Below are 26,312 nucleotides of genomic sequence, written 5' to 3' on the forward strand. Positions count from 1 at the left end.
CGCTTTCATTTTTGACTGGGCTTGTGTCAGCTGAATGTTGGGGGGGGGGGTTAGTAGCTGCCAGCATGAACATGAAATTTGATTATGTTCTTCCTTGTCGGCTCTATTGCAATTCACTGAGATGCACCTGCGTGTCGTATTTTGGAGTCGGTGACATCACAGCTCGGAAGATGCTGTCATCACACAGCTGGCAGGGAGGAGGGAGGACTGCAGCACAGGAAGTGCAGCAGGACACCACGAACGACAGGAATCACGACATGACTCTTCCCGACGGAGCCGCCAGTTAAACCAGCGCAAATATCCCACCGCGGCGGTCGGATTCAGGGGGGACATGGGGGGCTCTCAGAGCGTCCAGATCCCCGGCGGAGGATCCGAAGGTTACCACGTCCTTCGGGTAAGAGCAGCTGTGATGGTCGCCTGCCCGGCTAACATCAACGCTCCTCTAGGAAATTAGACGCACATTCACACTGCGGTGCGCTGGTTTGTATTTTATAGGGAACGTGAGGAGGATCCACATACGGAGATGTATGCGCCATAGAAAGCGTTTCCTCGTTGTTTTAGAGGTGAATCTAAATGAAAACAGCTGCTCGTCTTTAATGTGGAGCAGATTAACGAGGCTGACGTGGAGGGTCCGCTCCGATTTCATTGGAGTGCGTCAGGAAATAAATACATCTATGAATTTAAATCAAATTAAATGTTGGACCTGTTTGTGCCGTTCTCATCATCGGCTCGCAGCTCTCAGGACATTATTCTCCTTGATGCCAGAATAACCGGTGTGGCCACTACATGACTAATGGAGTAAGGTGTGTCTTGTCCCCACCTTTAGTCTGAATAGTAGTGATTCTTGGGATGGTTTAATCTGCACCCGAGGAGCAAATCCAACTCTGGACTGAGGACAAAATATCATTTGGAGATCCTATTGGGACCCACTCAGTGCAGAATTAGGTCAAGCCTTACTAAAACAACTGAGCTCAAAAACAGAAAACTATAAGGTCAGATAAAAATAATGTAAATGTGAACATGTCAAAGACTCTGTTTCTCAATCATTTACACCTATCAGGACCTTTTGGGATCCTTTTTAAAATCTTTTAGCTTACCTTATGTTGTCAGTCTCTCTTGATTCATTTTTTTTTCTTTATGAAAATTATAAACAAAAAATTAGGGCTTTGCATCAAAGCATATTGTTCCTAATGTTGCAAGAGTTTTAGTAAATAAGAAACAACATCAAGGTACCAGCTGATGTTGTTCTGACCCAAATCAGTTCAACTGACTTAATAGGTGGAAACGTGTTTCTGTCCAATCTGCCTTTTATCAATCAGAACCAATTGAAGGAAGTCTACCAATCTGATCACCTTGCAGGCAATGTCTTATTTTGTTCTTTAGGAGCAATAAATGTATATTTCCAAACCTAATGAGCAATAAAGGTCAACAGCTGTGATTTCAATATCCAATGTTTCAACACCAAAATAATATATTCTTATACTAAGGTTTTATACAAAAAAAAGTTTATGTGATTTATTTAAAGTTAATCTCAACCCTTTCGTGCATAAAATATGACCCTTTTGTCAGGATTTTTTTTTCCAAGGTGTTTTTGATTTTCTTAATTTTAAAAACACTGAATGACATTCCACATTTTTAAAACCAGAACATTTTGTATTTCTGTCCATCAAAAGCACATTAGGTGAGGCGTTGATAACTGTTGACCACCTAAACAACTTGAGACAAACCGGCTCGTTCTCGTGGCCGAAGAAAGTAAATAAGTCTAGACAGCAATGGTTTCCTCAAGTAAAATCTCCAGCATGTGTCATTTTCTGTACAGCACGACCTCAATCCGTAATCAGGATTATTGACTGAGGTTTCAATAATCTGAAACCTCAATCATCAGCCTCCACTTAGCTCCTCAGTAGAATATTTTTTTAATTGAGAAAATAAAAGGCACAAACAGAAATAGTGTCAGAATTTTTCTAACTAATTAACTATCCTACATTCATTTCCAATATGGCAAATATTGGAAATGAAACTAGCTAGAAAGTTTTTAAATATTCAAATCTGGGTATCTCCTACATTCCCTCACCTATTAGATCAGATGGTTTAAATTTTTATGGACCGTATAGGTAAAAAAAAACAAAAAAAAAACGTTTTACTTGTATAAAGTAAAATAAAAAGAAATAATCAAAAATAAATAAATAAATCTATCAATCTTTGAAATATGTAGAGTCGGAATTTTAAAAACACACATAGCTTAGTATGTAATGCTAAAATAGTACACAATAATGTGCTCTAACATACTTTCAGACAAATTTAAATGTAAACGGTGAAGAAAAAGCTGAAATAATATCAGGAATGATGGCAACTATTCAATCAGATTTGGCAGGATAACAACTATACCAATGTAAAGTTCAGCGTTATTCTCGCATGGTTTGAGTGATAATTTTGTTTTCCTTATATAATATGTGGCATAATATTAACCAGCGCAGACCAATGCTATATAACAGGAGGTTTCAGGTATTATGAGACAACTTCTATTAAATCCAGCTTAATTTGGCTACAAAATTGGCTAATAAAAAGCAAAGTGTCTTTTTTTTTTCTTCAGTTTTTAGTTTAACATGTTTAAGCCATTAGTTAATATAAAAAACCGAAATGTGTATTTGACAGACCAAAATTATTATTTTACACTTTTTGGCACTGTTCTAGCAAAATATGACCTTTAAAAATTCTGGCATACTGCTGTGGGGAAAACAGGTCACCGAATGAAAGTCCGTGCATTTTCCTTATATATTTCGTTAAAAGTTTACGTCTTTAAAATTCATTTTGAAAGTTGTTTTCTAAAATGTAATTTGAAAAAAAAAAACATCTCAATTTCTGAGAAATACATTTGGATACCCAGATATATATTCCTACTTACGACAGCTAAGTCATCTAGTGTGACGCTTCTAGTCACACCAGAAGCGTCACATCAGTTGCACGTAATAGAAAAACATGGTTACTAAATATTTGGAAGGACATTTGCCTCGTTTACAAAAATCTCGAGGCACATGAGGGATTGAAAGAGGCATGAGAAGAATTAGGTGGCCTCTGCTTTCTAAGAAAAACCTGCTGGTCAGACTGAAGGTTGCCAGAGAGAACACAGACAAAGACTAGAGCGCTTATAAACGCTATTTAACAACTGGGCGGTTTTCTTTTGTTTGTTTTTTTTTTTAAACTTGTAAGGCAGGTGTCTCCGTCTATAATTAGCAGTCACTGGCATAACGTATGACAAAGATGCCCTTTATTTACATTCATTCTTTTTTATATATCTTTTAACAAGTTTGACCTGCTCCCCTTCATGTAAAGATCTGCTGTTTTTAACTGATGAGGAAAATTGAAAAGTGACCCCCAAAAGCCTTACAACTCTTAGGGTGGGGTTTGTTGACATAGTGCAGATTATCCACTTTATCTAATCCTTTGATTGTAGACAACCCAGCAACCATATTTTATTCTCAAACATCTTCAGCTCTTTAAAATAAAGAGGGGGGAACATTCTTGATAGAGTTAGGGATTCAAGCTCTCTCGATGCCTCTGTACTTGCTCAGAGGCTCATGTCACCGTCATCCATCACCGCCTATTTGTTCTTCAGACGAGTTAAACCTGAACCTGTTTCACCATAAAACAAAGTCATGTTTAACCCAGAGGTTTGTATGTTTCCCTTCTGAGGTCATTAAGTTAGAGCTTCTCAGACTCAAAGAGGACAAAACTGTATTTGCTTCTTTAAGAAACTTCTTAGCATACCCGGCATGCTCAACTGACTTTTTTTTAAAATACCAAAAAAAGTCTTATAATAACTCCACTGTTTTCATCTCTCTTTTTTTTTTTACTTTTTTACCTGAACTTACTAATAGGAAGAATTTGGTAGAGAATCCAAAAACTGTGCTTAAGTCTTTACTGTATGACTTAGACTTAGACTTGTACTTTATTGATCCTTTGGGAAGACTCCCTCAGGAAATTGAAGTTACCAGCAGCTCCCAGGCAAAAAACAAAGATAACACACAGTAAGCAAAAGTGCAAAAGAATACAAAATACAAATTAAATACTAAGGTACACACCAAATGTGAGTAACCAAAACCTTAAATTATGCAAGAAACAAGGAATAAGAATATAGAATATAAGAATATAAGTAAATATAAATACAACACAAAAAAAATATAAGAATTTGACAGATAGATTGACCAGTGATATCGTATTGCACTATGTGGTTTGACCTGATAAGTATGGACTTATCAACAGTATAATATGTAACAACAGTATAATATAGTAATGTATTGCTACCTTAGCCTGAATCCATAATACTTGTATAACAGCATATTTCATAGGAGTCCTTGCCATTTTAATATTGTTTACAGTCAAATCAAGATGACAACAGGGTGTCTTGCATTGTTTGACTGAAACTTTTTTTTCCTTCCTTCATCAATGTTAACGAGGGTCAGCTGAGAAACCAGCTGTCCAACAGTAAAGGCTGTAATAATGAAGTTAGGCCACACTGTAAGACAAAGATAAATTTACTGTGGAGGCAAAAATCGAAAGCTATTCAGTGACAAATCTGGAAAAAAATGGAAAAACAGAATAATAGTCTTTATTATGCTGTAGCAGGTAAGAAGTAAGAAGAAGAAGAAACTATTCTCTATGGACAGGATTCACTGTTTGTAGGATACACTGGGCATCAAATTCAACTAATCAAATGGAAGACAAGTTAGAAAGTTTAAAAACGTTTCCAAAAGGGTCAGACACTCAATCTCAGAAAACGTATTTATGTCCAAGATGGACTGTGAGGCATAATTCACAAAGTTCATTTTCAGCTTTCAAATTTGTGAAACAAAAATGTATGAAATGGAACAAAATAAATCTTTTTAAATGACCCATTCCAAACTCTGACCTTAGCCTCTTTAAAATTACGTCACAGAAACGTTGCAACAAATCCCCGCAGGCGTCTGTGAACTGAACCGACGAGGTGAAGCGGAGTGAGCCGAGATTGCTTCTTGGAAATGCCAGAGGCTGATGTGAAGAATTCAATTCATGCCAAAGATGGTTCTAAATATGGACAGTGTTTTGTTTTTCTATAATTGGCTGCCTATATTTATTTAGGTAGCCTAGTTTTTCAATGGCTAATTCACAAACGCATACAATGTTAAATATTCCGTTTTAATTTTTTCTCCAGTCTCTGTTGATTTAAATTTTGGATCTTCTCTTTGCTGCTTTGATACAAAACACACATTTCAAACAGGATTTCATGTGCGGTCTGTTTGAAGGACGTACATCTTCATTCCTAATTGTTCTACTTTGGTGCGCTTGTCCCGAACTGAAAACCCCTCTGACCTTTTCAGGTGCAGGAACATTCCCCGGGTTACCACGCTCGACTGGAGCCATTCTTTGATTTTATCATCTCAGTTTGTGACACTAGACTGGTAGGTGTTTATGTGAAGCATCCCGGTCCAGGGCTCAGGCCACCGTCTTCCTGTTTGATTTTAAAGTATTAACGTATGTCCGTAACAGAACAGGGACAACGACACCCTGAAAGAGCTGCTGAGAGTGAACGTGGAGAGGCCGGTCAAGATGCTGCTGTACAACAGCCGGACGCAAACTGTCCGGGAGACGACCATCACACCCAGCAACACGTGGGGCGGCCAGGGCCTTCTGGGGCTCAGCATTCGCTTCTGCAGCTTTGAAAGAGCCAATCAGAACGTTTGGCACGTCTTGGTGAGTGTGCAGGTCTCGTCGAAGCTCTGTTTGCCATCTGATCCACTGAGTTAATGTTTGCGTGTATTGTTTCTTTATTGAGGAGGTGGAGCCAAACTCTCCTGCAGGCCTGGCTGATTTGAGGCCCTACGTTGACTACATAATCGGAGCGGACACGGCTATGCGTGAGGTATATATACCCTCTATGCTGATTGGAAGTCGTTTGTGTGGTGGCTTGCAAAACGATTCACTCTTCAACTGCGAACATCAGAATATATTTTTGGCAATTTCATTTCAGACAGACAGAGTGGTGAAGAATCTCGAAATGAAATTTAAATTATACTTTGGTCCCTACGTTTTTTTTTTGAAAATAGAAATAAAGATCTGAAAAGTGTGGTGTGCATTTATAGTCGGTGGTACTGAGTCAGTACTTTGTTGATTCACTGCAAACGCAGCTCCGTCTCTTTTGGGCTCTGTCTCTACCAGCGCTTCATTGTTTGCCCATTCTTTTCTACAAAGAAGAATGTCAGATTGGATGAAGAGTGTCTGAGAACAACCGTTTTCAAGTTCCATGTTGTCTTGACTTTGACTAGGCCATTTGAACACACGAATATGCTTTGATCTCAAGCATTTCGTTGTAGTTCTGGCTTAATGTTTAGGGTTGACATCCTTCTTAAAGTGAAGCTCTAACAGGTTTTCTGTCAGGATTGCTCCTGTATCTTCCCAACAACTTTTTTTTTTAATTTAATACATCTGCTGAACCAAAGCATCCAAACAACACAACGCTGACGCCGCTTTGTTTACTGTCTGGACTGACACTTTTACTAGGCACTTAAGATCAAATTCGCTGCATATCTATACCTGGTCTGCACTTTTGTTCCCTGAACAGAGCGAAGACCTGTTCTCTCTCGTCGAAGCGCACGAAGGGAAGGAGCTGAAGCTCTACGTTTACAACACAGACGCAGACAACTGCCGCGAGGTGATCATCACCCCGAACTCTGACTGGGGCGGAGATGGCAGGTATGATGCGCGGAGAAAATGAGCCGCGTTGCCTTTTGACAATGGAAAATTGAGGCAATACTTTTGGAAAGCACATTGGAGAGATTACGTTGCTGATCATTTTACTGAGACATAAAATAAATAGGCACAAAACTTAATTGCCTCTGGTGCAAGTCTGCCTCCTCTATTTGAATCTTTATGGGCCAGATGCAAACTTCCCCTAATTCCAAAAAGCAGGTGCCTCCTCTGAAAGTGATTGTGAAATCTGATTTTCTCTCCCATCTTTAGCCAAGAATAGAAATAGACACTCCTCTGATTAGTCATTTATCTTCAAGCAGGTTTGTCAGCTTGGCATGACCAAAGGAAATACCAAAGTATAACATTGCAACAACTGGTGCATCAAGCAAGACATATCTTAAATGCCCTCTTCTCCTGGAACAGTAGGAACGGTGGATGCCTCCAGTGATTCTTCTGCATAGGAGGAAGAGCTGGTCTTCAACTAACCAGAGAGTTTTATATATTAGGCTCTTCCACGTGGTCAGCATTTTTGACATAGTGATCCCTTTGAAACTCGTCATGCAGGCCAGGCGTTTGAAAACTCCTCCCACTTTTCTGCGTCATCGTTTTGACCCAGTTCACCCGCCGGCTGACTTGTCAAGGAATGCTTTCCATGTTTGCAAGAAAAGCAGACTTTTCAGAGTAAAGATTACATTAAAACAAACAAAAAAATAAATTATTTGATTATAAACAAAAGACTGAAATGCTGACAAGTCAGGTGAATGTGTGACTCCTGGTTTATCTGCTGTTCATAGATCCCCAGACTTTTCAACTCAGACAGGTCCTGGGTTAAAATTTCTGCTAGAGTTTCTTTGTGTGGCTCTTTGTGACTGAACTTAACTTGAAGCTATTAATGTGTTAAATCATTAAATGTTTTAGTTTTGCTTTCAAAGTTTCACTACGGGTTTGGTTTGTTTCAGCATCTTATTTCTGGAAAAACTAAAACCTTTCTTGAGCTGTTCTGCTATTTTGTCTGTATTTCTGTTTCCGCAGTCTCGGGTGCAAGATTGGGTTTGGTTACCTGCACAGGATACCTACACTTAAGGAGGAAAAGAACTCCCGTTCCCCTTCACAGAATCATAAGGCATCTCATATACCCAAAGACGGCTACACAGAGGTAAGGTGACATGTTCGTGGTAACTCAAGCCAGAAAAATGACACATTGCTTCATCTCTTTCAAGATTTTGTTGACATTTAGAGATAAAGAAATTCTGGTTACCAGGTCCAACTCTCTGCTGTCATTCCAACCGTTCCAGTTGTCATCTCGTCTTCTGCTCCAACTGGATTAGAGCAGCCTCTCAGCAGCTTATCAGTCAGCTCTGAGCCAACGGCTGTCCTCGTTAACACGCCGACAGGTGAAACACCGAATCTGATTCTTTAATCAGATTCTTTCAAATTTTTACTGGCAAATCCTGGATTTACCAGTCATATTAAATTGACCTTTTCGTTGACATGTTTCTACTACCATCCTGCTGTTTCAGGAATTCCCGTCATCCCACCGCCCAACCATGCAATTCCCAAGCAAACACACCGTCTGCCTGTAAATGGTGCTGCAACACAACCAGGTTTGTAAGCTTGTTTTTACATCACAAGTAACCAAAAGTTGCACAAAAGAATAAACGGTTAAAGAAAATGAATTAAGTGTCTCGTTAGTTACGCCATATAATTATCTCGAATACTAGAGCTATTGACAGCATTACACTACATGTTCAGCGTTTTGCAACAAGTTTAGAAGCGAGACCATTGCTGAGTACGGATAAGGACGGAAAAAGACGTCGAAAAGCCCTGAATGTTCCCAGTGTTGTTGTTGGAAGTACGGTATGCTGATTGGAATTTAAAGAAACGGTGGCTAAAGTGCAGAAAGTGGAAGCTTTCAGTGTCTGCTGTAAGATTCCTGAGGAGTCAGGTGGTGAAAAACCCTCGACTGACTGAAAAGGTCCTGCAGCCACCCAGGTTCCAGTTCATACAGTCAGGCCCATACTAAACCCTACAGGGCTTCATGTCTAGTAGTAAACTGGACATTCTAAAGCCTCTGACTCAGCCATATGCCTGGAGGAGAGAAAATGAAACGTACACTGAACAAAACCACCGCGTCTACTGTAAAGCATGGTGTTGGCCCGGTGATGCTGTGGGGCTGTTTTATTCTGCATTGAATATTTCTAGGAATCCAATAGTCATTAGGTGGTATTTTGTTTTGAATTTGGAGCTGTTGAGCTGTTTAAATTGTTCACTCGTTGAAACTGCTGCTGGTTTGGATACTTTGCCAATTAACTTAAATTGTGTGTTAGTTGAAAAAAATGGGATTGCTGCTGTATTTATAAACAAACGGACTCCACTCTGTATCTAAAGTTGCTTTGATTTCTTGTTGCTCAGGCTTGATTCCCGTTCCTGGAGCTATTCCAGCCTTCAATAATTTCCCAAACCTAAACGCTACTTCGCCAGAAGTGGGTCATGTTCTGCCGCCTGGACGTGGGATACAGCATGACGGTATGCTACGCTTCACCTCTCTGTGATTAGATTCTAAATAATTGTGAATGCTGTTTGAAGTTCTGTATTTCACAAAAAATACAGTGAAAATAGCTGCTTGTATCACACACATCCTCCTGTTTAAATGTTTTCATTTGCTGAAAATAGTTAATAGCATGAATTATTTTTATGGAGTCAACATTCTTTTAAGCAATCTTGTGTTTGTAAGTTTTCAATTTATTGACGGAGAAAAGCCATCCACAACAACATGCGCATATGTGAAAAACGAATAATAAACTGATCATCAAAATCAGGATTTTCTGGTAGATGGCAGAATTTATGACTTAAGTCATTCAGGTCCTGAAGCACCAGTGCCCCACATTATCACATGTATGAGTTTGGTTTTTTTTCTGAATCAGATGTAAGATGTAACGTGCACACACTTGTTTTCTCAACAGTCCACAGAATATTTTATGAAGTCTTGGGGAACAAGAGGATGTTTTTTGGGGAAAATGTGGGACAGGTGTTTGGTTTTTTTTTGGTCAGTAGAAGTTTCTCTTCCACGGATGCCGTGTTTGCTCAGTTTGTGTGAGTTTGATCCATGAGTACTGAGGTGAGTGAGGCCTCCAGAGCTCTAGATGCTGCGTTGCTAGGTGACTTCCTGAATGAATTGCAGAGGCACTCTTCCAGTAATTTTGCCTCCTGGGAAGGCTCATTACCATAAACATTTTTCTCCATTTATGGAAAATGACTGTCACTGTGGTTTCCTGGAATCCCAAAGCTTTAGTATTGGCTATGTAACCTTTTCCATACTGATCTCCATGTCTTTGAACCTCATTTGTTTGTTTCCTTTTGCAGTTGTTTGGCCTACTTCATATTGTCAAACAGGTTCCATTTGAGTCTTTTATTGATATGACAGGTCTTGCGATTATCAGGCTACCTGGTTAATCATAGTAAACCCCTGACTTAGCAAGCAGGATGATTACCTTTTTAACTAAGGGTGGGTTTGTTTAATAAATACAGTCATGATTTGAAAGATGCATTTTGTTTACTCAAAGATAAAATAAATCTTCTAATGCAGCTTTTATTTCTGTTGCTCTCTGCAGGTCTTCCTCCTCTCAACCTTCCAGCTGCAGTTTCCAGTGTTACTCCTCCTGACTTCATTTATCCACCCGTTGCTGTTAATTCACACACCGCCATCTATCCCTCTTCCACCATCCATATGAACAGTTCACTGACCAAAGCCCCCAGCCATTCATCGGTGCCCAACTCTGGAGCAATTAATTTCACTGTAACTGTGGACTCATCTTAGCACGAGGGAACTCATAAAGACGACACCTCGCCCTCAAGTCCTTCCACACCATAAGCAGTCAGTCGCTGACAAATTGGTCGTTTACACCATGTTTGCATATGAGCTCCTGGAGGACGCTGAAGATACATGTGAGGAATTTCAGCTGAATTTAGACATAACTCAAGGCTGGTACTATGCATTTTCACTTGTCCTCAGAAGCCGATCATAAGATGTGGAAAACTCGAATGCGGTTGTCAGCATCATTTCATTTTAGTGGTTAGATTACTGAAAAGTATCAAGAGAAAGATTTAAAAAGCTTAAGACGTTGCTGAGGATTCTTTTTCAGGTTTGTTTGCAGTGTTGTAAAACCTTCTTTGATTGCAAAAAAAAACATAGTAAAGTTTGATATAATCTTGACTCCAGTTATTCTGTTCTTCTGGTTTCTCCTGATTCTTTTAAGCAAAAACATGCAGTTCCACACATCACCAGAAGATGGTGGCATAGCCTTGACTACACGTGGTGGCTAAGTATTTGAGAAACTGTTAAGACGAAACTTTTCTGTTAATTTCAAGAAGTAAAGATAATGAAAACCCAACATTTAGTTTCTCAGACAAATTGTGCTCAGGAAATCTACCATAAAACCATCAAACTACCAACAACGCTGATCTGACGGTTCAGTCACTGAATATCTACAAGGATGAAAGTGTGGTGTGGAAGGAAAAAGCAAACCTTCCAGCATCAATTGACATTGTGGACAAATTTTGTAATTTGTTGGCCTATATTTTAGCACATTTGTGACATTTGTATTAATCAGTTTAATGGTCCTGCATAATATAGGATACCAGAGTGAGTTTTTATGAGTTGTAAGTCATAATTACAAAAATTAACACACAAAAACCTACTGTAAAGTATCTGATTTTCACTGAATTTAGTTTTGGATCCAACCAATCATCCGGTTAATCCATTGTCAGAGCCTGAGCCTCTCCTGTGCAATTTAGTTTTGATTATATTCTACACTGAAAGGCACCAGTAAATATTGATAGGAATTGGATATCAGGTCATCAATAACATTCATCGAGGGAGAAAAACAACCATTTCTTGGAATTTATTATTCACTCTAAGCAGAACTGTACAACTTGTACCCAAAGTGGAACATACAGCCCTTGAAAAAGTAAGAGCGGCAAAGCAGCAAAATGAAAACACTCCAGGAAACTCATTTTATGTCAGGAAAACTTTTAACTCCTTTAACACATCACTGCTGCAGCTCGAAATTTGAAAATTCACCTATACAGCATATACAGTTTCCAATTTATATGTTAATATTCCTGCATAGGGTTTTATACATCATTTTTCTACATTTGGTTACTTTGTGCATTTAATGTATGTAAGTATGCTGCTCCAGCCTACATGACACTAGATGCCACTTATATGCTACACATTACATTCCCATGGCTAAGTTACTCAAATTAAAGCCTAACATTTGTGGGGGGAAAAAAACAAAAAACAGAACAATTATCCAAATCAATAGTGAAATTTCTTTAATTCTACATAACGATGACTCACTTCTCCTCACAGTAAATTAACTTCTAGCAGCTGAATCACTTGCATCCTGGCAGGACAGTCTTATTAAATCAAATGGCACACAGCCGAATCTCCATTCAGCCACTGAATGCTCCATTCATCTGCAACTTCTCTACGGGGTGTCCAGTCACATTTTCTTCAAAATACATAGTTTCAGTGCTTTTGTCGGACGCCCATCCCAACACACGTTCTGTAAAACACGACTTCTCCATCCTTCCACTGATAAAAGTCCTGATAAAGGAGAAGAATCCAGGCGCAGGTCAGAGGAGGCCAACAGACATCCCCGCTCTCCGGTCCTGCTCTTTCTGCTGCTCCCGTCACAAGTCCAGGCCTCCCAGATGAGCCTCACAGTTGCAACTTGAGTTCTTGCTTCGCCTCTCTTATAAAGTTCAAAACTGTCAGTATGAGATGAGACTGGATGAGGCCGAGCCAGCGCTAGCAGCGCTCATCTGTAGATTTCCAGAGGAGCTCGATCTTCGCATTTGAGGGAGCAGGTAGGGGTCGCTGCCCAGCTGGAGAACGTCGACTCGATCCTCCTTCCTGTAGGCCAGGCAGCGTCTTATGAAGGCCTGAAGAGAGGAAAAAGGAAAATCGGTTCATTAACTGATGTCCAGTCTGGGTTCTTAAAGTTTAGACTGCAGAGTTGATTTGAGCCATTTCTAATAAACAGTTACAGGTTCTGATACATTCTGACATTGACCAAGTCTTGATGAGAATTTTCTCACCGACAGCAGTGAACAATTTACAATCTATTTAATTTAAGGTTGAGGGAAAAAACAAGCTTTAGACAATTTACACTGATATGACTGAATAAATACGTTGATAAAACCTTTAATGAGTTTAAAGAACTTTGCTGTCTTCCGCTACAAAACTCTATCCGAATATCCCTAGTAAATTTTTTAAAAAGCATTGCCTCTGAACTAAGCACCTTTTCTGGAGTAAATTTTTACCCATGTAATTTATTTTACCCTAATAAATGCAGTAATAAACCAGGTGACAACAGCCTCAGAAAACAAGCCAAGCTCCTGGAAATGTGGTAATAGATCATGCATTAAATGTTCCCAGACTCTCAAATGGAAATAAAGTATGAATAAAAATGGTTTTGATGAAAAGTCTAATAAATTAGAGGAATTTTCATAAAACAAAATAAAATTTATTCTGTTCTTCCCTGATGTATAAATGTATCTTAATTAGGTTGTTTGTTTGTTTTTGTGTTTTGTGTGTACTGCTGTATTAAAAGATATTAAATTAAAGGCTTACTACACCCTTTTATCAAGGGCGGATGGTACCTTAACATGCTGATTAATATAGAATTATCGTAAATCAACATGTGATGGCCTAGAATATGACATCTAAAAACCAGTTTGAGTGCAAATAATTGAAACAAGAAAAGGTCAAATACTAAAACCAAACATAAGATATAGTCAAGTTATTTTTATATAATCAGATCTTTCTAGTTTAGAACCTCTACACTGTATCGAGGCTGCTTGGAGCTGGAAAAATATTCATTTTTGAAATTTTCCAATACAGGTAATGTATAACAAATATAAAAAGACACACCTTCTTAAAACAATCCAAAACAAGCAAGTCAGTACTACCTTAGCTTCATTACTGACAACTGGCTTTACAGGAAACTGGACCTCAGTAGCTTTCAGAATAGTGTTCTCCTGCAGAATGTCCTGCTGCGACTGGTTGTGGCCAAACGGCTGGAAAACAGGGAAAACTTGGTTCAGGCTCAAGTTACCAAAAGACAAATATTATCAAACTATCGGTCTCACCTTTCTTCCATACAAACACTGGAAAAAGATGACACCGACTGACCACACATCCACCTTATTGGAGATCTTTGGCGGTTCTTTACCAACCACAAAACATTCAGGAGGAAGGTACCTTTGAACCAGATCAATACGGTTTAAGGTCTTAGACACATTAAATACACATTAAATACAACTTGTTTTAACCGGGAGCATTGCAGCATTGTATTATAATATGATGCCTTCATGCAGACCGCATGTTTCCCTCACCAGTAGGTTCCTGCCCCCTGCGACGTCAGGTCCATCCCATCAACGCCATAGTTGTCGTCATCCATTATTTTGGAAAGACCAAAGTCTGTGATTTTTATTTCCCCGCAGGCTGTGCCGTCCACTAGCAAGATGTTACCTGCATGTCAAAGTAGAGTAAGGTCAACACTGAATCTGTGATCAAACGTTAAGAGGCAGTAAGTGTTCAGACGGTGCGTTTACCTGGTTTAAGGTCATAATGGATGATGGGAGGTTTGATTTCGTTTAGATATTTTAGTGCGTTCACAATCTGCATGACGATAGACCGAGCCTCTTTCTCAGACATTAGCTTATGCTGCTTCAAGTAGAAATCCAAGTCGTTGCCCTCGCAGTACTCCATGACTGTACAAAACCTGTTCAATGAGTCAATGATTATAGCCGAGAAATTATGAACAAGAGACCACGGAAAGAACAAGAATCCAGGCAGTTACTGACGTGTCTGTATCCAGTGAGAAGTAGTCGTAAAGTTTTACGATCCTGGGATGGTCCAGCTCCTTGTGTATTCTGTACTCTCGACATGCATGCCTGGCAAAAACGAGGCGGTTTTAACACCGTTAAACAAAAAAAAACGAGGTCCAGACACAGTAGATTATGAACTATTGGTTTCCTGTTAGACCCACATACTTGTGATAGTTCTCCTTTTTCTCTTCTCTCCAGTTCTTATTAAGTTGGTGAATCTTCACAGCAGCATATCGTTGTTCAATCAAGTCAAAAGCCTGAAGAGCACATGTAGTAAATGTTATTTAAACAACCCAGCACCAGGTGACCTTTAAGTCTTTAATCTGAGACAGCAACACTTTCAAGCCCACCTTGTAAACTTCACTAAAGCCTCCCCGACCCAAGAGGTGTAGGAGCAGATACCGTTCATTTAGCGTGGGGTGATCTTTAAATCTTACGGTGGAGAACGGGAGAAAAACATCATTTATTATTTCAGCTCATTCTCCACATATCTTTTTGTCAAGCAATAACAGACTTTAAAACAGTTTAGTGGATGTTGATAGTATCTGTGTGTGCACATTATGTTCCAATGTCAATGCAGCATCTGTCAAAGGATTATATATAGACTCACTGGGAGCTGTCTTCATTATTTATTCTCTTCAGCTCCCTAATGTGAAGGTTGCGGACTCTCTCCAGGCGCTCCAGCTCAGCCTGGATCTCAGCTTCTTCCTATAAATGATTCAAACACGTAAACACACAAATGCAAAGAAGCAACTTTAGAGAACTGACAGCGAGGAGAGGAGATCATCACAACCTGCCAAAGTAAAACTGCTGGATTGGCCTTAAACAATATGGGAAATCAAAGCATTTAACTATTTTCTAATAGTTGAGTCTAAATAACGTTAGTGTGAAACCTAAAACTCAATCATTATCACTAGATAATGCTTCAGTCATGTTTAAAAAAAATGACTGAAGCCAACTGCTGCAAAAACCAACCAAACAAAAAAAAAATAATATTGTATTCAATATGCAGTGATTATGGAAAATATGTGATCTCATACAAACCTTCTTCAGATGTCCAAGTCGCAGTTTGAAGATCTCTTCCTGTTCGTGGTACTCTGCTAGAGTCAGCCTAATCAGGATGAGAGGCAAAGAGGGAGAGATTACTCACAGTACAGATCTCAGTTCATTGGAAAAGAATAAATGCTTAAAGTATGAAACCAGAATTAAGTGAATTAACTGCAGCTCTACTAATCAGAACAAAAGAAGAAATCAAGAATAAAAAGGAAGTAGATGAAGCAGGGAAAGGAAACAGAACGGAAAGAAGGAATTGAGGATAAAAAAGTGGGAAAATTGGAAAGAATGGAAGAATACAGGGAAAAACTAAAATTAAGAATTAAAATATAAATGTAAGAAAGAAGCAGGAAAAATGAGAAAGCACAAAAGCAAATAAGGAGGTCAATAAGAAAGAAATGAAAACAGCAAGGATAAAATGAAAGATAAAGAAAACGAACAAAAAAATGAGAGGAAGGAAATAGGAAACCTAACGGGAAAATCGTAATAAAATAGAAAAGATGAGAAAAAAGTGAAAAGGAAAAAGTGCAGGAAGTAACACAGGTAGAAAGGAAGACATAGAAAATTAAATAATAATACACTCTGGCAATGTACTTTGTTTTTAACAAACTTATCCAGAAAACACCAATATTAAACTCCAGCCTCTTCCAGACTCCATAGGAAACTCTGACCTTTACATAGTACAGAGCAAAACCCACATTTCTACAACAATATAGATATAAAATCTTCACCCAAGCTACAAATTTTAAAGATAACACATGCAGAGTCTTACAGTTGAGGTAGGCTGGGTTTTAGAAAGGGATCGCTCTCTGCTCCATTCACTGCCTTGGTTTTGCGTTGCTTTGGCTCTGAGTTTGTGGTTGGTGCTTGGGAGTTGCTGGAGGACGGAGGCTTCCTCTTGGCAAGAAGTTTCCTCTGCCTCTCGATGTCTTCTCTCTGTTGATTTATCCACTCCTGCTGCCTGTTAATGCAAATATGGGATTTGCATTTTTCAAAGCCCACAAGTCAAAATGATCTCCAGCATTAAAAGACATTTGTTTTAGTCGAGCGATTAAGGTGAAAGGTTTTTACTTGACGAGGTTCTGGAAGGCGTAGCCGTCTGTCCACTGCTCTGTGAAGGAGGCGCCGTGTCTCACGGTGGTGAAATGGCCCAGACGTAACCTATCCTGCATGCTCTTCTCCCGACAGGCCTGCTTCTCCTGTGTGCTCTGAACAACCATACCAAACAATGATTTGCATCGTATTTCACAAATTATCTCAACTGTAAAAAGAAAGAAACCTAATGTACCTTTTCTATAAGCAACTTTTTGCTCATGGTGATGCATTTATTCAAGCGTTCCTTATACTTTTCAAGTAATTTTTGCTGCTCGTCTATCTGCCGCCTGAGATCACAGTTTACCTAAGAAGCAGGATCAGGAAACACATCAGCTACATAACATTTTTAAAAAAAACTAGGAAGACTTTATTTAATTTGTTAGCCACTAATGTGATCAGAAACCTGTCCTGTTTGTCTCTTACCCTTAGCAAGTCATCTATTCTACCCTCCTTCTTCTCAAGGTCTAGGTTCTTTGTACTTTCAAGGGCAGCCAACTTCAAAACTGTAAGGTCAGTCTAGAGTAAAAAACAAACAGAACAGAAATGTTAGTGGAGGATTCTCATACTAATGCAAGCTACTAAAAATAGTATCTTGATGCCAGAGTTCAGCCATCCTCCTCACCTGAACAAATTTGACCGATAGTTGCTTTGGATTTGGCATCTGGTCCACAAAAGACATATTAGTAGGAGAAGAACTATTTTGTCTAACCTGAAACAGAAGAAGATCATTTTTAAGACCGACTTGCAGTAAATGGAGCAACCATAGAAGATGTGGATCTGAGGATGTGGGATGACTTACAGCAACGCCCTGAGCCGACTGGGAATGTGAGTTCTGGGGTGAGCGGAGCACTGGGGGGAGGCCTCTCACAGGACTGGACCCGTTCCCTCCCTGAAACTATGAGGCGATAAAGAGGACTGTTCAAGTTGCACATCTAGAAACCGCAGAGGTCTCTTCTCATTAATAGAAGATTAAAACAAGCCATGAAAGGTGAAAAAATGTATAAGGAATATAAAACTGCAACCTTACATCAAAGTAATCACTTATTTTGGGTCCTCGCACAGCCGATTTTCCTTCAAAGAGAAAAGAAGGAAGTTTTTAGGTTGAAAAGAAATGTTCTCTCAGATATTTTGGACTTATTTAATAAAAGACCCAAAATAAAAAAAGTTAAACCTTGGCTGCTCTCTGACTGGATCTCAGGCTTCCTTTTTCTGCCTCTAGTTGTTTCTGACTGTTTCTTCTCTGGAGTCTGAAATATGACATTTGAAAGAAAGAGATTATTACAACACAACTTCCAACCTGTTATCCATCTGGACAGAGGCTTTAGTGAGCATGCAGCCAATCCCAAACTCTTTACACTGCTGATTGTAATCTGGGTTTTGATTTTTCTGTATGTAATCTTATTAGTTCAGTATTTCCATAAACCAGGATCACTTCTGTTGAACAAGTCCATAAGTGCCAAAGTGAAATCTTCAAACCGCAACAGCTCTTATAAAATATATTTTATACTGGGTATGTTTAATATACCCACCAAATATGCAGTAAAACTGCCTCTTTTTTACATCAGACCAGAATTAAATGAGGAAAAACAGGACAGTTTTAGCACAAACCAAAGATTTACTGGAATATTTTTTATTTTTAAAAGACCACAAGCATAATCCCCAAATATTCTCAATAAAAACAGCCTGGAGGTGTTTATTTAACTTTAAAGAGGAAACTAAAAAACTGAAAATTGCATTTGCAGAGCAGAAAAATGGATCCAATTATTGCAAAACGTGACACATATTGCAGTATTTTAACATGTGGTCTCAATCACTTCATCATAACTCTGTTATACAAACTGTGACTGCTTCCAAATGCTGAATGAACAAAAAGCAAAGTTTACAGCTATCCATCTACATAATCTAAAATAGAAGTGATTTAATCACAAAAACAGAAGCTAAGGGGCACCTTGAATATTTGTTTAAAAAAGAAATAGATTAGGTTGTTGTTCATGTATCCAAAATCCAACCAGTTGACATTTGGGAGAAACACAAACCCTTCAACAAAACACCAACTAAAACCACTGCATGGCGACACACATACAAGCTCAACACTAACACAGACCAGTGTTCAGTTGCCAATGATTAGAAGAGCAGCTTTTTAAAGACATCCAGCATTAAGAACACTTTGTCCATTCATAATTTTTTCACTATCAAAATTAAGAAATTCTGCATTGTTTATTTTAACAACACAGCTGGGGAATTTTCTAAGGTGCCTTGATGTCTGAGTCAGTCATCCTCCGCAGCCTCCTGAGTTTTCTAACTTTCCCTCCTCCAATTGCAAACTTGCCAACCAAACTGCAGCTTCACAAAACAGCTGCTTTGTTGAGTCGACATCTTTCCTCCAGAATGGCTCAACAAAAGAAGTTCAGCTTGTTTCACAATTGTTTTTTCCTTTTGCAAAGAGGTTGTTCGCCACTGAAATTTATAGGACAGAAAGACTATTCAGCTGGTCATATATTTCTGAGATATACATGGCCCATACGATTTGACATTGATTGTGACAACTACTGCAGTTCAATTTAGTGTGTGCCTCTAAATGCAAAATCTGATCATTAAGTTGGGATTGTAGTTTAGTCAATCTGACTGTAATGAGTGTAAAAAGGTTCTAAAGCCATATTTGAAATGTTTCTGCCTTACCTCGGACTCCTTGTCACTTAAGGATCCCAAACTTCCAAAACTATGATTTGAACATTCATTGTTGGTCAGTCCCTGCAGGAAACAGAAAACATTTAGCTTGGAATCAGTTTGAGAGACCCCAAAAAGTATTAAAAACAAACCCTTCACCACTTTAACCAACTTAACACACTGACTCACTTTGGTTCCTCCACTTGTGCTGCACGTGCTTCCCCCTGTGCTGCCACTGACCCCGCCCATAAAACGAGCCTCCAGCAGTTCCTGTCTGCGGGGGTCCAGGCTGTGCAGCTCCTCCATGGTGCCTGGGTGGATAAACACCTGTTATTTAGTAGCCTACTTAATTGAAGTTTTTCATTGCTCCATAAAGAGCAGATGGCACAGCATCAGTAGTAAGAACATTAACACAAAGAACTCGTTTATATCCATTCTCAAGGGGCACTGAAAAAATCCACTCCAGTGGAAAAAACTGTACATTTTTTTAAATACAGTTTACTCTTTCCCACACGTAAACAATCCTATATTGTTAAAAATACTGCAGGTATCAAATCTATTATATAACAGAGCGGAGGTTAGAGCCTTTTCTGTGCTACAAAGCGCTGCCATCCTGAGAGTTCAACAGGAATCTTTCGATTGCTAGGCGATGCTGAATACTGCGCTCCGGTGGGAATGATACAGGAGCTCCTTGGGATTCTGTGTTGCTGCAGACTCAGAGGTGCCGGCACACTAAACCTGTGCTTTAATGAGACAACCATTTTGAAAAGCTACCGGGGCCTCAGCAAAGCATCCAGCATTTCAAGAGGTTGAAATATTCAAGACGTGTTTAAAAGGAGGAAAAAATAAAGATGTGTGAAAATAATAAAAGGAATTCAGCAACCAGTCAGGAACCAACTGGTCAGAAACTCAAATCTTAATTCTGATTAGTGAACATATCAAGTGGAAACTGTTTTAGCTGGACAAAGACTTAAAGCTGTGAAGTGTATAAAATTAACTGTGAGCAAACAAAGGCTGAACAAAGCTCCTAGAGAGGAAAATGTACTTTCTACTGAGGCATGCTGGGTTTGTTCATGCTGCTATGATTGCAGTCAGTAAATAACAGAAAGAGTTTTCACTGTTATATTCAGTTAAAAGATGCCGGATCAGGAAACATCAACATAAGAATCTACTTATACACTGATACACACTAGTCAGGCTAACCCTTTTAAGCTAATCATGGTTGGACTAACACAACATGCTAAAAACAGGTTAAATTATCAACTCACTAATCATTTTGCCTATTTTGAAATAAAACAAAAATCCTGTTGGATGGTACCTGCTGTACCATCCAACATGGCTGTTCTCTCTGCAACAAGGTGAGCTTGCCTCTCGCCTTAATATGAATAATTAATCAATCATGACCAAAATGCTGCTTAAACCAAATTTTTTAGTAACAATAAATTAATTAGGAGTGCACCTATATAGAGACATTTGGGCTGATATTGATACCCAATAATATTTTTGATATTATATACATTATAATGCCATTTCAACACAGTGAAACACCTAACACACCACTAATATTACTTCTCTGCTTCTGTTAAACATCTCCCAGTCCTGCACTACATCACTGTCATGTCACATGAATAAGCAAATACCACATGGCCAACCTCGTCCCTCTCCTGAAACATAAACGGCAACAACATGGAAATAATCATTGGTTGTCTATATTGGGTCAGTTTAGCTATCGGATGATACTGATATGTTAAAAATTGACAAACAGTCAATACCAATATTTCTACCGTTGTATCATGCATCCCTAAAATTTGACAATGTACCAAATTTTGTTTGTGGAAAGAAGCTGTGAACTATTACCTGTCCTGTAAAGGACTAAATGCTGCATTTATTGTGGTTCTGTTTTATTTGTACGGATATACCTGTTCCACAACATGGAGCGTTTTACTAAATTTGTAAAACATTTTGTGACTGAAAGTTGCTTTTGAGAAACTATTGTTTTGTTTGTTTGCACTATGAACACTTTATTACTAGGTTAAATTTTCAGTAGAAAACATAATTTATTTCTAGCTCTTTAAAATCTGAATCAGCTACAACTGGCAGAGGCAGGTTTGAGATTTACTGCTGTAAAATGTCCAGGTGGTAAATTATAACAGTATACCTACACGACACAGATACTGCAACAGTGAACCCACTGATAGAAACAATAGTAATCAAAATATGTTTGACGTACAATGCCAATTAATCTAATTCATATTAGATACATTTTCCAAGCTGATATTGTAATATGTGCACACAAAATGCCACTTCTACAACAGATTTAAATAATCTGGGACATGATTTCCCACAATACCTAAAATAAAAACTGGATCCTCTGCATGTAATGCACAAAGGAAGCTTATTTCAGCAAATAACATACAACTATGAAAACTGCTTGTAATGATAATAGTACAAGATGTAACGCATAAAAATGACATGCCACCACTTTTAAATAGAGCTCAAAAATATATGAAATACACTTCCAAGTGTTAAAATTATTATTTTCTTTTAAGTTCATCCACAGAACCGCCTATTAAGTATAGATTCAATGTCTAACAAATAATTTTGTTCATTAATTTAGAAATAAATTCAAACAATTTTGTTATGTAGGGAAAACGTAGCATGTTTTAAGAAGTCAGGACTTAAATTGCTACATTGTTAAGTCATGAATTCTCTTTTAAAGCTAAATAAGAATTATTACTCTGTAAATACTGAAGTAGTACACTTATTGATTGTTGATTGAATTAAAGTAATACAAAGCCAAAGAAAGACCAATAGTATTCAGAACTTACACAACTAAAAGGTTACCAAAATCTACAAAATAAAAACAGAAAGAAAGACCATTGGGTCTTTATGTTACAGCTATAATTTAAATGTACTATTACTGAAAGTGAAATTGCAGAAGTCTTGAGACCAGGACCTATTTGGCATTACTTTTTCTTCTTCAGATGTATCTACAATTCAACATTCTAGGGAGTTTCCTCCGTAAACCTCAAATCTCTTCGCTGGAAAATTTCCTGATGAATGCAATAGAAATTCCACCTCCTGTGCAATAAGAAAAATGTTGGAAACAATTTGGCAGCCATTCAATTTCCTCCTCCCCTTCCCAAGAACTATTCTTGTTGCGTTTCTCCACAATAGGTCTTTGACTTCCAATCAAACCTGCAGCAGCACATTTTGTTGTCGAAATCATCTGTCTAACCACAGGAATACCGTCTGCATTTGCTTCATATTCAAGGAGCCACAAGTCGAAAGCAAAACAAAAAGCTGCCATCAATTACTTAGATTATTTTGTAAGGAGAGAATACACCTGAATAAAATAAGTGTGTGAGTAAATCAGACACCTCATTTTCAGCTCGTTACTTTCACCTTTAACGTCCACCAGCTTGACTTGGCAAATATAAATCATGCTGGTAATAAATGACTGGTATGTTCACTGTTGCTAATGATGGTCTCCAAAATAAGAACTGCAAAATCCACAGGAAGCAGCTGTTGTAGGCATTCAAGCAACCCTCAAGGGAAGTGGTACTTCTAAAACTCTTCCTTTTGCTGGTTTTCATTGCAATCTTTGTGTCTGATTTGGATCCATGTCAACGGCAGGTTCCAATGACTTCAGCCGTCCAGATTGTGCGGACTACATCACAAATGTCTCACTTAAAAAAGGTTGAATATTGTGGAGTTTCGGATTGTTTGATGTGGATTTTCCAATGCCAGGTGCGTGTTCTCCATTTGTCAAAAAGAACAAGAAAAGCATGACGATTGTTTCGGCAATATTTGGACACGTGAGATCTGTGTCATGTGAGATCTGCTAAACAGAGATCAGCCAAGACCAAGAGGTCAGCATTTGATGCAAAGTGCTATATTTAAAACACATCTTGAGTGCTTTATTTTGCAAAACGACCTTTTCTTTTGACTAACAAAAAACTTTAATAACTCATTACAAAAGCAACTGAAGAATATTTTACTGAACAGCTGCTCTTTCAATTCCCCTAATTAGGTATGTGCTTGTGATATGCACCACAACATAAATTGAGTTATTACATTTTTCCCCCTTTAAACTTTTAAAATTGGTCAAGCTTTCTGCACCACTCCTTAATGCTAAAAGTCTTTTTTAATTAGGTAGAGGAAAATGTGCCAGAATGACCTAAGTTACTGTTATTTTTCTAGGCTGTTGGGTGAAGTAGTCCTGCCCCTCCCAGACATGCTGCTACTGACTGCTTGTCCACTGGCTGAAAGAAGGAGAACAAACTGCACTCATCTATTTAGAAGCCAACAACAGGATGGCTATCTGAGCTGATAGCCTGACCAATTAACCATGCAATAATATCAGCTCATTGTACTTTTTTAGACTGTAAACAGCGGTGCAGCGAAAAGGGAGAACACTCAACACAATTAGCACATTATAGTTACTATTAAATTGAGTGAGAGTTAATTTTAGATATGAAGCATTTTTTTTTTTTTTTTTCAATCAAAATACCAAAAAATGTTGTAAAAACATAACTGTGTCTGCAGCAGGAGAAATAGATGATGCTCAACATTTCAGTCTTTAATTTTTGTGTAAATATTCTTTTACTTTTTGAGTATCTCTCACCTGTACTTGTTATGATTTGACACTTTGGATTAACAAATGTGGTTTCTTGGGAAAAAATGTAACATCAGACTTGTATAGCACTCACAACAGGCTTAAGGAGCCCTACAATACCCCCCAATGTTAGACAGAACATGCATACCAATTTCACATACACATTTGAGCTTTGTATCAAGGATTTCCTTCTGTCTCAAACACAAGGCCTCAGTGTATGACTGTTATCTATTTTCAAGCCCCTGCAGGAGCCTGCGGTTGAACCCTTACAGCCCTTGTTGTGGATGTCATTTTAACTCCATGCTGTTCAGCAGACTGACCACCTGTTTAAGGACGACTCAATCAGAGTCAGAAATAAATCCAAGCCATGATATGAGTGGAGAGTTTACACCTGAGCTAATTCACTGACAACTTCAACTTCAGAGCAGGAGAAGCACATATTTAACAATGACAAGTGGCATTGTTGTCACCACTGTTGTCAATCACTGTATGTTACAGAGATAATACAAGGAGCAGAGGGGAAGCCATAACAGCTCACTCCTCCATCACCGCAATATCTGGTGAAAAATGCTGACCCTAAAGTAGGCACAAGAGCCACATAATAGAGAGTTACAACAGCTTTCATCCCCCTTGGCTGTTTCACAAACTCAAATAAAGAGATGAGGTCAAACAGGGATAGCAAGCGTCCAGTATGTTAGCATCCATAGCAAAGGGACATCTTCAAACTGCCTAATGTATCTGAATTACTAGCCGATTCAATGCACTCCTGTCCCGTTAAGTACATCCAATCATTGGATATAACATAATCCAAATTTCTGTATGTAAAGACTACAATCAGGACACAAAGGATTGCACACCTTTACCTTGCTTGTTAGGACTCCATCGATGTAACATTAACACTTCCAGAAACTGCTTGGTTGTTCTACTTGCATCAACTGACTCGTTCTCAAGAGTTAGCCATCCCAACGACGTGATGGTTTTGTAAAACATGCGTCGATTACAACGTTTAAATGTGTCCTCCACAAAGATTTTTCTGCATCAGTGCAGGTTATTTGTCTAAAAGGTTACAACACTGGCCTGGGCACTAAGCTGCGGTCCTGTCTTCGGTGCTACAAGCTAGCCCAAACAGCCTCAATGGACTTTGAAGCTGACGCTTCACTGTAAACGTTAGCTAGTGCCGAGCAGCTTTCGCGAACAGAATTTGTTCGGTAGTTTTAGAAGAACTGCTTTAATCCTCTGTCAAAGTACCAAATAGGGAATATGTAGAGACTTTAAATACGTTTAACGATACCTTCCGAGGCCTTCACCCCTGCCGAGGTATGCTGCTGAAAACACAGTCCGTGTTGGGGACGTGGAGAGCTGGGACCAAAGATGGCGTCCCCTCCAAACTTCCACTACTTTGGATTCTCATCAAGCTACTTTTTTATCTGTGGGTGCCGCAGCGCAGGTCGCTCACACGGACTGGGAAGCGAGCCGTGCGGTGGACCGCATGTTGTTTTTTTCACACAGGTACACCGACCACCAGGGACAGAAAACGGGAAAACTGCTGTTCTTTTAGGGCACAAACCTCTTTTTTTTACCTAAGCAGAGCGTCCGGGCTCCAGGGCCACCTCTCTCCGTCTTCGAGTGGTTGTCTGTGAAACGTCACGCAGCGTGTGCAAAAATTCTTCTAGTGGAGGGGATGCGTTCTGTCTGAGCGTGCGTGGCGATGTCCACAATCATGGCTGATAATTACATGTAGAAAATAAATCAACTTTGGACATCAGAAGACAAGATTATTATTAAGAGTATATAAGAGTATTATTATTATTATTATTATTATTATTATTATTGTTATTATTATAATTATTATTACACATTATACATTTAATAAGGCAAACAAACAAGAATCACATTTCAACAAAGTAACCGAAAACTCAACAGTCCACAGCTTTCAAGTTTCCCTTCATAAAATGTGCCTGCTGTTCATTTGTAATAAAGAGAATAAAGCGAGGCTATCAGTTTTATTCTATTAAATGGCATGTGCAGTGCCTTGCAAAAGTATTCACACCCTTTTAGCGTTTTCACATATTGCCATACAACCATAATCTTCTATTTTATTTTAATTGTATGTATTTCTGCATATTTTTAAATGAATCATGAGTTTACGTTTTCTAATAAATGAAAATCTAAAACATGTTTTATAAATTTGTGCTTAGCCATGTTTACTCTTACACACTCTAAAAATACTCCCCTACTGCAACCAATGACCAACAGG

General features: G+C 38.7%; 2 protein-coding genes across 4 annotated transcripts; one reads left to right on the forward strand and one right to left on the reverse strand.

Annotated features, from left to right (window-relative positions):
• The first annotated feature begins 182 nt into the window (after nucleotides 1–182).
• Nucleotides 183–10,939, forward strand: LOC116722546 (Golgi reassembly-stacking protein 2). Of its 3 annotated transcripts, XM_032566704.1 has the most exons (11): nucleotides 186–394; nucleotides 736–803; nucleotides 5,358–5,438; nucleotides 5,527–5,730; nucleotides 5,813–5,899; nucleotides 6,599–6,729; nucleotides 7,759–7,882; nucleotides 7,988–8,120; nucleotides 8,247–8,330; nucleotides 9,139–9,252; nucleotides 10,338–10,939. In XM_032566704.1, exons 4-11 carry the CDS (start codon nucleotides 5,587–5,589, stop codon nucleotides 10,541–10,543), a joined length of 1,023 nt encoding a protein of 340 aa, XP_032422595.1. In that variant the 5' UTR covers nucleotides 186–394; nucleotides 736–803; nucleotides 5,358–5,438; nucleotides 5,527–5,586; the 3' UTR covers nucleotides 10,544–10,939. The 3 variants fall into 3 exon arrangements, with proteins under 3 accessions (XP_032422594.1, XP_032422595.1, XP_032422593.1); XM_032566702.1 differs by lacking the exon at nucleotides 736–803; XM_032566703.1 differs by lacking the exons at nucleotides 736–803; nucleotides 9,139–9,252 and having other exon boundaries at nucleotides 183–394.
• Nucleotides 10,940–11,611: 672 nt separating this feature from the next.
• On the reverse strand, nucleotides 11,612–25,646 carry tlk1a (tousled-like kinase 1a). Its single transcript, XM_032566699.1, is given in 23 exon segments — nucleotides 11,612–12,672; nucleotides 13,702–13,809; nucleotides 13,882–13,993; nucleotides 14,128–14,263; nucleotides 14,347–14,516; nucleotides 14,599–14,688; nucleotides 14,788–14,879; nucleotides 14,973–15,054; nucleotides 15,233–15,330; nucleotides 15,667–15,733; nucleotides 16,448–16,636; nucleotides 16,747–16,883; nucleotides 16,964–17,074; nucleotides 17,194–17,286; nucleotides 17,393–17,479; nucleotides 17,570–17,665; nucleotides 17,798–17,841; nucleotides 17,942–18,017; nucleotides 19,450–19,521; nucleotides 19,627–19,748; nucleotides 25,347–25,386; nucleotides 25,388–25,423; nucleotides 25,425–25,646. Coding segments are annotated over 23 exon segments (2,271 nt in total). The 5' UTR covers nucleotides 25,467–25,646; the 3' UTR covers nucleotides 11,612–12,501.
• Nucleotides 25,647–26,312: the final 666 nt, after the last annotated feature.

This window comes from Xiphophorus hellerii, chromosome 7, assembly GCF_003331165.1.
Source record: "Xiphophorus hellerii strain 12219 chromosome 7, Xiphophorus_hellerii-4.1, whole genome shotgun sequence".
NCBI lineage: Eukaryota > Metazoa > Chordata > Actinopteri > Cyprinodontiformes > Poeciliidae > Xiphophorus > Xiphophorus hellerii.